This window comes from Octopus bimaculoides, chromosome 10 (genome assembly GCF_046866305.1).
Source record: "Octopus bimaculoides isolate indiv1 chromosome 10, ASM4686630v1, whole genome shotgun sequence".
In the NCBI taxonomy this organism is placed as follows: Eukaryota; Metazoa; Mollusca; class Cephalopoda; order Octopoda; family Octopodidae; genus Octopus; species Octopus bimaculoides.
This window is the reverse complement of record NC_142937.1, coordinates 49,347,814-49,360,581: the sequence shown is the minus strand read 5'-3', so window position 1 is coordinate 49,360,581 and position 12,768 is coordinate 49,347,814. Positions and strand designations below refer to the sequence as shown.

General features: G+C 33.4%; 1 protein-coding gene across 4 annotated transcripts in view; it reads right to left on the bottom strand.

The window, feature by feature from the left end:
- LOC106868908 (organic cation transporter protein) overlaps nt 1–12,768 on the bottom strand; it is an 86,084-nt gene that overhangs the window by 35,174 nt on the left and 38,142 nt on the right. For 2 of the 4 annotated variants that reach the window (XM_014914368.3, XM_052971172.2), the window contains exons 3-7: nt 11,702–11,805; nt 9,306–9,460; nt 7,790–7,958; nt 1,833–2,051; nt 57–280 (exon numbers count right to left, since the gene is read on the bottom strand). In XM_014914368.3, coding sequence (XP_014769854.1) covers nt 57–280; nt 1,833–2,051; nt 7,790–7,958; nt 9,306–9,460; nt 11,702–11,805 — 871 coding nt within the window. The remainder of the gene's footprint in view (nt 1–56; nt 281–1,832; nt 2,052–7,789; nt 7,959–9,305; nt 9,461–11,701; nt 11,806–12,768) is intronic. The other 2 variants (XM_089358614.1, XM_052971173.2) reach the window with 1 other exon arrangement.

The window sequence follows — 12,768 nt, the reverse complement described above, 5'->3', positions numbered from 1 at the left end:
CAGGATTTACAGAAAGAGAACTGCTAGTCTGAACAAGAATAAAAAAGAATAATTACCTTTACCCCACACATGAGCAAAACCTGAAATAATGCAAGCAATCCCTGATAAAATAGTAGATGTACAATAAAGAGGTTTTCTTCCAAGTCTGTCCAGAGTGAATATAAGGATGATATATGCTGGAATCTCAGCTAACCCAGAGAGGAAGGAACTTAGATATAAATTACTAGTCAAGTCTCCTGAGCTAAACAGAAGTCCATAATATACCATGTTGATGACACCCCTGTGAATATAAAAAATAGCAATATTTTAAGTATATATATAATTTGAAGGGAAGTAGGAGTTCTAAGCATGTGATACAGAAGATTGGAGTTAAGCTTTTATCAGTTTAGTTGTAGCATTTGATATAAGATGAAAAAAGATATGGTGACAGTCATTTTGGGGTTTTTTTCCACAGTGGATATTATCTGTTGGTTGTAACTCCAGACTGAAGTGTTACCATTTTTTTTTTTTCATTTTACCCCCAGTATAAAAGGCAGGATTTGAACTCAGACCACACAGAACTGGAATAGATTGTGAAAGGCATCAAGCCAAAAATTCTGATAATTATACACTAATTCATTGCTCTGCTTTGGTACTTACTTTATTCATCAATTCCAAAAGGATGAAAGGCAAAGTTGACCTTATCTGGATTTGAACACAGAATGCAGAGAACTAGGAAAAAATATCACAAAGCATTCTGACACTTTGATAACTTTGCCAATTCACTACCTTATAAAAAAATGGTAATTTTTTTCTGTATAACAAGTACTAGCACTGGCCAAAATCCTGACATTGTTCAGCATATTGAATTGAATCACCATGGTACTTATTTACAGCCAGGTGAACTCGTCATTTGTGAGTTAAGTGTCCTTAGCCAAAGACACAATACTGTGCTACCAACAGGAATCAAGCCAGCTGGTTGTTTTGAACCTCCTGGCTGGTTGTTTTGAACCAAATATATGGAAACAGGCATGACTCTGTGGATGAGAGGTTTGCTTCACAACTACATTGTTTCAGGTTTAATTCCAGAACACTGCTACTAGTGCAAGTATCTACTATAGTCTTGGGTTGACCAATGCTTTAAGCAGAAATTGCTAGAAGAAACTGTGATGAATCCCTTTGTGTGCGTGTATATATATATATACACACACACACACACATACACACACACACACACACACACACACATAAACAATTATCTGTTTCATAAATAAATATCAATAGAATGAGTACCAAACTAAGTGCTGGGATTGATATTATTGACCAAAACCTGGTTTAAATGCTAAAGGATTAATGTAATTCTGAGTCACAATCAACATTACACAGCATGACAAAACTATATCTGTTGAATTACTGGTACAATCCATCAGGTGAGCTTCTGTACAGTTTCTGTCTCACTGATTTTACTTTCAATGTATGGGTCAACCTGATGCTATCAAAAATATTTGCTTCTGATACCATGCAATGAGAACGAGCCTGGAGTCTTGTGAATAAGAAACAAACTTCTTAACCGTTTAACCATAACAGATAATAAAAGAAACAAATAAGTACAGACGTGGTTGTGTGGTAAAAAAAAGTTTGCAACTTCAGAGTTTTGAATTCAATCCCACTGTGCTGCTCCTTGAATTAACCAAATAGTTAAATTTGATAGAAATTGTATAGAAGGCTGTTGTATGTATGTGTGTATGTGTGTGTGTATTATATGTATGTGTGTGTGTTTACATTTACTTCCTGTAACTTAGTGGGTCAAAGAATAAAGATCAATAAAAACATAGAAAAATATATTTTCTTACCAATTAAAAAAAATGATTAGACTACGCGAAAATAGAATTCTAGATTTAAATAAATCAATCAAACTGCCTTTTTTAGTGTTACAAATAATTGGTTCTTCAAGATCGGCATCATCTTCAGGAAATTCTGTTTTATTGGTTTTAGCTATTTTTCTGTAGATATTTTGTGCTTCTTCAAATTTACCTTGTGAAGCCAACCATCGTGGAGATTCATTTACGAAACTATCAGAGAGAAGACATAATTGATTTTAATGTTTAAAGAATGAAACAGATGGAAATGTTATATACACACCACAAAATTGATAAAATATATAGTAACGGTATTGGAATTTTTAAAAAGTAATAAAATAGTAAATAAATGGATATCTGAGAGTTTCAGTGAGCAGGTGGCTCAGTTGTTCAACAAACTGAGCTGCCTCATCATTGAACCAGTGTGTAAGTGGCTGAGTACTCCACAAATATGCATACTCTTAATTTAGTTCTCAGATGGGATCTACATGATAGATTGGATCTTTAAATCACAAGTGCAACCCATCCCATAGGTTTTGAAGGGAGTGCTCCAGCATGACCACAGTTGAATCACTGAAACCAGTAAAAACAATATGAAGTCAAAGACCTTCAAGAGGTGGTGCATTAAAAAGTTATGAAGTTCCTTCATTTCCAAAGATTTCCTAGGAAGGTAAAATAAGTGAAGTGGAATCCAAGTAATTTTAACGTCCGCTTCTCTAGGCTTTCATGGGTCAGACAGAATTTGCTGAATTAGATATTCTACAGAAAGTGGCCTTTCCTGTTGTCAACCCTCATCTGTTTCCAAGCAAGGCAATATTTCCCCTTGGCCCAACATATTTTCCACAGAAGACTGGAAATGAACAGTGCTTGTTTGCAAGTGTTACACAGTGTCAAGCCAAGAGAACACACAAACACACATACATAGCTGTATAAATACATACATTCATACACACACATACACACAGGCACGCACGCACGCATGCACACACACACACACACCCACATACACACACACACAGGGTTGGCCAAAAGTCACCCGTCAGTAAATCAAAATTCCATAAATACTATCTGTAATTCTATATTGACTCAAACAAAAAATGTTCAGTTTGAACAATTTTTTTATGATGTTTCATATTTAGATGTTTTTATTAAATTCATTTATTGTTAAACATAAATAAATCTTGGAATTAAATGGTTTTGATTTACTGTCAGGTGACTTTTGGCCAGCCATGCATATCTATATATATATACACACACACACATTGAAGCAGAGCTGATGTTGACATTATGACTGATTACTTTGTATTTTCAAAAGACTTCTGGTTGTAAAATCTCACTTCAGATAAATCTCCATCCAAACCCATGCCAGCATGGAAAAACAGTCATTAAACCATATATATATGAATATATATATATATATATATATATATATATATATATATATATATATATATATATATATATATATATATATATATATATAAAAAATGAGAATGTGTCTGTCTGCCTGTGTGTCTGTGTGAATCCCTAAAACTCGAGAACTACACAACTAATTTCATTCAAATTTTACACATGCCTTACTTAGGGTCCCAGTTGTGTTTTAGTCAAAAAAAATTTTGTAACTTCTTGCATAGTTCGAGCCCACAGCAACATAATATCTCCTCCACTATTTAAGTATTACGTGTCAAAAGTGAAACAAAAACACTCATGTCAAATACTTTCACTTTAAAAACGAAACTATTCCACTATTTCACTATCAGAACTGAAACAATCACATTTCGATACTGTAATGACACATACTATCATTTTAATACTTTCATTTTCATACTGAATCTATTACAGTGAAACTATACTCTCACATATATACAGGCATACATACATGCATATATATATCTGCACAAATGTATCCATATACATGTATATATATATATATATATAGAGAGAGAGAGAGAGAGAGAGATGTATATGTATACATATAGATGTTTATGTACACTTATATGTATAGATATATATAGAGACATAGATCTATATGCATACATGTATATGTATACATATGTGTAGATGTATATATATAGATGTACATGTAATATGTACACATATATACACATATATACATGCATACAGATATCTATACATATATACACCAATACAAACACACATACATATGCACACAAACACACACATTAGTCAGTTGTTTTTTTATGCAAAACTATGTCAAAAGTACTGAATAGATCTTTATGAAATTTGGAAATTATATTCTATGCATAACAGCCATAACTCCCATGAAAATTCTTTTTTTTTTTATGTTGAAATTTTAACCATACATATTACACACAAATAAAGTAATATTTCTGAAATTTCTTCTAAGAAGTTACAAAGACCCCTTCATGGGGACTTCACACCCACAATTTAGTCATTTTTCCTAAGCAAAGACGAATACAGTTGTACCATTAGCTATAGGGTCACCCGAACATAACAGATGAGCATTATTTGTAATTCAATGGTACAACAGTGTAAGACTATCCTTCCAGATATACTTACATTGTGATTTCTGCAATGTGGTGCATAAATTGTCAAGTAAATGAGACACATGTTTGCTTCCACTGATTCACTAGCAAAGTGTTGAGTAAAATTATTTCGTTGCAGACCTCCTTTCAGTCTTTTTATTATCACTGGGTCACACAGTCCACAGTTGGTAACATTGATTTCAAGGCCTTCTCAGATAAGTGACTGCTTGTTCTAAGACATTTATTGATTGTAAATTTTTTCTGCCCAGTTACCTATCGGTATAGTGGATATTTGCAAACTCCAGAGGCGATGCTTTCATTTCCCTTTACTCCAAATGTCACACGTTATTTCAATTGGGTCATGCCCTTCCAATTGCTATAGATCCGTAATGCATCTTACAGCTGCGCCTGTCACCTGTATGGTGAGGAATCCTACATTGGGAAGTAGTAACGACTACGCTAGGGTAGCTGACTGATTATCGTGATCATTCGTCTTTTGGTTTCCTGTAGCTTTGCTCTCTTTTACAAACCCAGTGAACATACATATATTTCCTATTTCAAAGAAATTCAAACAATACATATTAGACCCAAGTTAAAAAGAATCCCAACAATTTAACTTCTCTGGTTGACATTAACACACCCACCCCCAACTCCTACATTTTTCAGCTCCATGAGCTCCATTTTTCAGGAGCAAAATCTTTTTACAGGGTCCATAACACTGGAATTTTGGAATGTACACATAAATATCAGATATATAAAGATGAGAATGTGTGTCTGTGTGAATTCCTAAAACTCGAGAACTACACAACCAATTTCATTCCAAATTAACACATGCCTTACTTAGGGTCAATGTAGTGTCTTAGGCCCCAAAATTTTTTAACTTCTTGCATAGTTCAAGCCCACAGCAATATTATATCTCCTCCACTATTTCAGTATTACGTGTCAAAAGTGAAACAATAAAACCACTCTGCTGTTATGTCAGTTACTTCCACTTTAATACTTTCAATTTCATACTGAAGCAATTAAAGTGAAACTATACTCTCACATATATACAGACATACCATAAGACCCAAGTTAAAAACATTCCCAACAATTCAACTTCTCTGGTTGACATTAACACTCCCACCCCAATAGGAGCCTTCATTCCCACATTTTTGAGCTCCATGAGCTCCATTTTTCAGGAGCAAAATCCCTTTTACAGGTTCCAGAAGACTGAAATTTTGGAATATGTGCATAAAGATCAATAGTATGGGATACATGTCTCATGATTAGAATCTTTTTAGGGTGTGTAAAGAGGGAAAAACCCTCATGTGCAATTTTGATGAAATTTGAATCATGTATTCCAGTTCCTTACAGAAAATATAACAGAAAAGTCTCATTCTTCAATTGCATGTAACACAGGCAACGCCGGGTATCTCTGCTAGTATATATATATATATATATATATATATATATATATATATACGTATGTATGAGTCAGAGGTTAGACAACCATCTAAGGGATAATAAATATCCAATATACTACTGGATGTATACCTATATATATCCAAATGCTTACTGTTGTAAGGCAATAGTGCAATTGAATAATAGGTATGAGTGGAGATAAACAAAAGTTTAACCAGAATTTATAAGGCAAGGAAGAAAATGGAGAAGATAATTAGCTGACAAACATTAGCTAGATCTATTTATTAATTACAATCATATGAATAAATAAATAAATAAATAAGAATAAATGATTTATACTTATTTACTCTTTTACTTGTTTCAGTTATTTGACTGCGGCCATGCTGGAGCACCACCTTTAGTCGAGCAAATCGACCCAGGACTTATTCTTTGTAAGCCTAGTACTTATTCTATCAGTCCCTTTTGCCGAACTGCTAAGTTACAGGGACGTAAACATACCACCATCGGTTGTCAAGCGATGGTGGGGCGGCAAACACAGACACACAAACATATACACACACATACATATATATAAATACATATATACAACGGACTTCCTTCAGTTTCCGTCTATCAAATCCACTCACAAGGCATTGGTTGGCCCGAGGCTATAGTAGAAGACACTTGCCTAAGGTGCCACTCCTTACTTATTTATTCATATGATTGTAATTAGTAAATAGATCTAGCTGATGTTTGTCAACTAATTATCTTCTCCATTTTCTTGCTTGCCTTCTATATATATATATATATATATATATATATATATATATATATATATATATATATATATATATATACATATCTGTAAATATATGTGACAATTATTCAGTAGCTATGATAAAACTCCGTGTTTCGGATGTCGGGGCGGAAACCCACGCCGACATCTCTTCAGTTATCGGGCCATAGAAAAAATGCTATGAAAATGACTGTTAAAACAAAGGAAAATTACTGTGCGATTGACCATTATAAAGTCAAAGGAGCTATTAAAATGACCGCTAAGTAAGGGAAGTGAGTAAAGGTAAGGGAGTAAAAATGTTTATAGTAATCGCATAAGCGGGCATGTCGATACATACACATGTGCGCCCGTACACCCACGTACGTGTGCCTATATGTATATACTCATCCACCCGCACTTGAAACACACAAATGCTCACCCACACATTCGCCAAATAATATATACATACCCGCATACACTCTCGCACACACACATTTGCACAAAAAAGGTTCATACACACATGCACAAAAAAAAACAGGGCTAAATGCAAAATACAGAAAAATGTGTAAAAAAAAGTGTAAAACATGTCTATATACGCACATACTCAGATGCATACACACACATGTCTATATACACACATACCCGCACACACGCACACATCCACATGTGCGCACAAAAAATTCCATATACACGTCTATATACGCACAGGAAAAATGCAGGATGGAAGGTAGAATACAGAAAAATTATGCGTAAAAAAATATATGTGCAATAAAACTATAAACCATCTCTATAAATATGTAAAAAAAATATATAAAATATATATAAGAAATATAAGTAAAAAGTGTAGAGAGATAAAAAGCTTGTATGTGGACACAATATAGAAAGCAAGTTCTATTTGTAATCTTGGGGGGACCAAAAACGTAACAAACATTTAGCCATATGTGGACATGATCCGAAAAGCTCAGTTCTTGAATTTAGACATGTGGCGGGGTCTAAGCTGCTTTTCCAGATGAGCCATCTTTCCATATCACAAAGACCACACTTTCCACTGCCATTGGTGTAGGGCTTACACTTGGCTAAGATCTTCCAATGGATGTTTTAACTGACACCTTTATCTTTTAAGGATAAAGGTGTCAGTTACAACATCCATTTCAAAAACCTACCAAATATGTATTCAAATTTTAAAAGTGAATTAGTGATTGTATAAAAAACTAGATTTTATAGACAAAGGCTCAAGGTGACTTTGATGCATTAAGTGAAATAATAAAAAAGAACAAGTTACTTACAACCAGTAGATAAGGCATGGTATGTAAATGACAGCTGACAAAAGACAGAGCATATGCCAATCTCGTTCTAAGAAGGCAATACCACAGATTATGATTTCTCCAACAGAGAAAAGTATTTGACTAATTAAACCAACTAAAGATCTGTAAGGACTGGATACAATTTCTATAGCTGAAAAAGTAAAAGTATAGAATGATATTGAATTAGCAAGTAGATATATAGCTTGCTATTTCATAGCAGTCTTTTAAATTACTGAATTCATTTCATAGCATATAATATAATCTTATTTTAGTAATTGTAGTGTTATCTTCCTTGTTATCTTAAAAAGTTTACTGCTTAGATTTCAAAGTTGGCCTTGGTCAGCCTGCTGTTTCATAGAATCTGTTCAGCCTTGTTTATACTTTTTTTTTGTTGTGTCACAATGGCAAAAAAAAACACAAAAAACCCTTATATTCATTACATCACAAAGTAAGGAACAAAAATATCACGATTTGTTCCTAAGAATGGAGAGGCATAAGAGAAATTGTTAGGTGGAATGTACTTTTGAAATTTGCATCAGCATATAGGTAATATACAACCATGTTAACATTACAAAGAGAAGAGTCTTCTGAATTCTACAATTCTAGGAACACCAATATGAATAATAGGCTAGTTTTAGTTGTGTAATAAAAAATGTAATAGGCGATATAAACTACAAAATATCAGTTAAAGAACTAGGTTCAAAGTTTTGTCTTACTGTGATCATCACTGAATCATATCATAGTCAAAGCATGCTTCAAAATCAATTATTTGTATCTCTTTAATGGACTCAATGGATTAGAAGTTAATTTCCTTATTCTTTCAGCCAAAGTGTTTTATGTAGTGTCCATAAACCAATTTTCAGAACTGTGCAGAGTATTTTTTAATGCCAAACATTATAAATTCAATTTTTCAAAGCCATCAAGTACAGTTCTATATAAGTCAGTTATTCTTTAAGACTTTGGAATGGTTTGTGTCACACACTAGAACAACTTTGCTAGAAAGGAGAACATCAGAATGGCTTATAATAAATGGATCTCCAAATTCCTTTAATTAGTGTGTAAGCAGTTGAGAACATGACAGGTACATGCATCTTTAACACAAGTCACAGATGGAATCAGTGCGACAGAATATAACAAGGCTGAACCTTTGAAATCCGTTTACCGAATTTCATTTACAACTTTTGGGTCAACTTAAGTAAAAGAAGTTTGTTCAAGATGCTATGATGTGGAATTGAACCCAAATCTTGTGACCAAGAAGTGAACATCTTAATCTACAATAGCTATAGTAGTAAGCTAAGAACTCGTGATCTAGTGTATAGCAGTTAAATATTTAAATCTCTATCACAGAGCAGTAAATTTTACAATTTTCCCTTCTTAAATATTATTTTATTGATTGTATCTAATTCTTGTAAAAAATATGTGCTAATTTTTGAAAAGATAATTATATTTTGTAAAATGAAGACAAAAGTTAGCATTTTAAAAGATTTTGTGAACTTACTAAGAATAAAAGAATTCATGAAAATGCCATTTCCAGAAAATCCTATCAGAAATCGAAGAACGGCAAGCAGTTTTATATCATTGACAAAATAAAGTGGGATGGAAGACAGTATCCAGAGGACCAGGGAAAGGTATAAGGATACTCTGCGACCTTTCCTGTGGGATGTAAAATAAACAGATAATTGAATTGAAAGTTTTCAATGTATACATATGCATATATTGGGTTGGCAACTAAGTTGCAACCATTTAAAAAAAATTTTGGAATTTGTTGCGTTTTTGAATTTTGGAATCTATTTTTTTTTTTGAGAATTCTATTTTTGAATCATTTTTGAATCTATTTTGCTTTTTTTCTAGTTAATTTTTGTTTATTTTCCGATAATTAAAATAGAATATCAAGTTAAGAAAAATGAGCATTTTCGACACATCCTTCTTTTTGCTTTTAATCAAGGTTCTAAAGCTGTATAAGCTGCTTGCGACATTTATGCTGTGTATGGAGAGGGTACCATAGCTGAAAGAACCGCTTGTGATTGGTATGCCAAGTTCAAAAATGGAAATTTTGATCTCAAAGACACACCTCGTTCTGGTCATCCAGTTGAGTTCGATGAAGAGCAATTAAACCAACTTTTGTACGAAAATTCTCGTCAAGCGACAAGGGATCTGGCAGAGAAAATGGAATGCCCTCACACTGCTATAGAAAAGCATCTTCACTCGATGAGAAAGGTTCAGAAGTATGAAGCATGCGTTCCGCAGGCTTTAAGTGACAACAACAAAAATAAACGAGCCACAATCTCCACTGGTTTGCTTGCTTGTTACCGCTCAACTCATGGACACAAGCAACGATTTCTTTACCGAATCATTACTGGTGACGAAAAATGGTGCCTGTACATCAATATGAAGCAGCGTAAGGAATGGCTTAGCCCCTGTAAACAAGTGACACCGCATGTGAAACAAGATCTTCATCCGTGTAAAATGATGTTGTGCGTATGGTGGGACTAGGAAGGGATTATCCATTACAAATTGCTTGAACGGAACCAAATGGTCAACACAGAACTCTATGTTCAACAGATGGAACGACTCAACATGGCTATTCAAGAGAAAAGACCTAATTGTCAGCATGGAGTTCTGCTGCACGACAACGCCCGCCCTTATATCGCCAATATGACCAAGGAAGCCATTCAAGCGCATGGCTGGGAAGTGCTGTCACACCCGCCATACTCTCCAATGGATTTCCACCTCTTTTAAATGCTATGCATGGAGTTTTGTTCAATACTGATGCAGAATTGAGAGCTTGATTGGATCAATTTTTCAAGTTGAAATAGGGTGATTTCTACCAACGAGGTATTGAAAATCTTGTTGAACGTTGGGAAGAAGTTGTAAATAAACAAGGGTGAATACATTATTGATTAATTAGTTGTTATCTTTTTATTAGGCCTTTTAAAAAATTTTAATTAAAAAAGACGGCGGGAACTTAGTTGCCAACCTAATATCTATCTATCTATCTATCTATCTATATATATATATAAATATATATGCAAAAACAAATATTTGTGGGTGCTGGTGCCATGTAAAAAGCACCCAGCACACTCTGTGAAGTGGTTGGCATTAGAAAGGGTATCCACCATAGAAACCATGTCAGAACAGACAATTCAGCATGGAAAATGGACGTTGATGATGATGATGATGATGCATAGAAAGATGAGTAAATATACATATAATTATATATACACAGAAGTTGGTGCATAAGTGAATGGAAAAATTTTAAATAAACAGATTTCTTTTTTAACATTTGAAGTGTTTAAGGTGATGAGCAGGCATAATTGTTAGCATGCTGGGCAAAATGCTTCGCAGCACTTTGTCCATCTTTACATTCTGAGTTCAAATTCTGTCAGGTCAGCTTTGCCTTACATCCTTTCGGTGTTGATAAAATAAATACCAGTTGAACACCAGGGGTCAATGTAATCACCTTAACCCTCTCTCCTGAAACTGATGACCTTGTGTCACATATTTGGCTCTGATGACTGGGCACTCTGTATTCCAGTTGATTCAATCAATGGTACAGCCTGCACATGAAATTAATGCGCATGTGTACACTCCACAAATATGCATAACCTTAACATAGTTCGCAGGGAGATTCAATGTGACCCAGAATGTGACAAGGCTAGCCCTTAGAAATACAGGTACTATTCAGTTTTGCCAGCTGAGTGGAGTGGAACAAAGTGAAATAAATTGTCACACTCAAAGACACAATACACTATCAGGAATCAAACTCACAACGTTTTTACAATGAGCCAAATACTCTAACCACTAAGCCACAAGCCTTTACACATTCATCACTATCCACAGCATTACTGGCTTGAAGATAACAGAAACTTGTTTCCATGTTCCATGTGCACTTACCAGTCTGAAATGACACCAAAGAAGAGGGAACCCACAAAAGTTCCACCCATAAACAACATGTTGACTAAAGACTGGAACACTTCTCTGGAACAAACCAAATTCATCTGAAAATAGAGAAATTCTTTCAAGAGAGTCCTTACAGAAGAAACATTCTGTAGTTTTATCAAGGATGAAATACAGTTCAAAATTTCAAACAGATAAAATTATTTTGCAATTTTAATTCATGAAAACCAATGGTGGTAGTGGATTTGAAATTGAAATTCAGACATGTCATGAAAAATCTAGATATAAATATATTGGATTTCTTCATTTTTTTGATTTCTAATTCAAATTCAATTATAACTTTTTTTTTCAATCTGATTTGTTCTCTTTTTCTCCTTTCTCCCCACCTTTATAAATACAAATCCTTTTTATCAACTTAAAATTTCACTAATAATAATAATAATAATAATAATAATAATGATAATAATAACAATAGTCTATATATATATATAAAACTGAGAATGTGTGTCTGTCTGTCTATCTGTCAACTTCTTGCCTCATGTGAACCTGGAGAAATCTCTTACACTGTTTTGGTATTACATGTCAAAAATGAAAAATGAAACGATAACGTCTCTATTGTAACATGAGATAATACTTTTAGTTTTAATAGTTTCACTATTAATATATACATAATATATATAATATATACATAGTGAAAACTGTATATACTTTATGTGTGTGTCTATATATATATATATATATATGACTTTGACGTTGACTTTGCCTTCCATCCTTTCGGGGTCGATAAATTAAGTACCAGTTGCATACTGGGGTCAATGTAATTGACTGGCCCCCTCCCAATATATATATTTATATACACACACACATATATACGTATACATATATATATATGTATGCATATATATATATATATATATATATATATATATATATATATATATATATATATACATACAGACACACATATATACATACATATGCATATATATGTACATATATACATACAAGTATATACATATATATATATGCATATATATATACATACATATATATACATAAATATG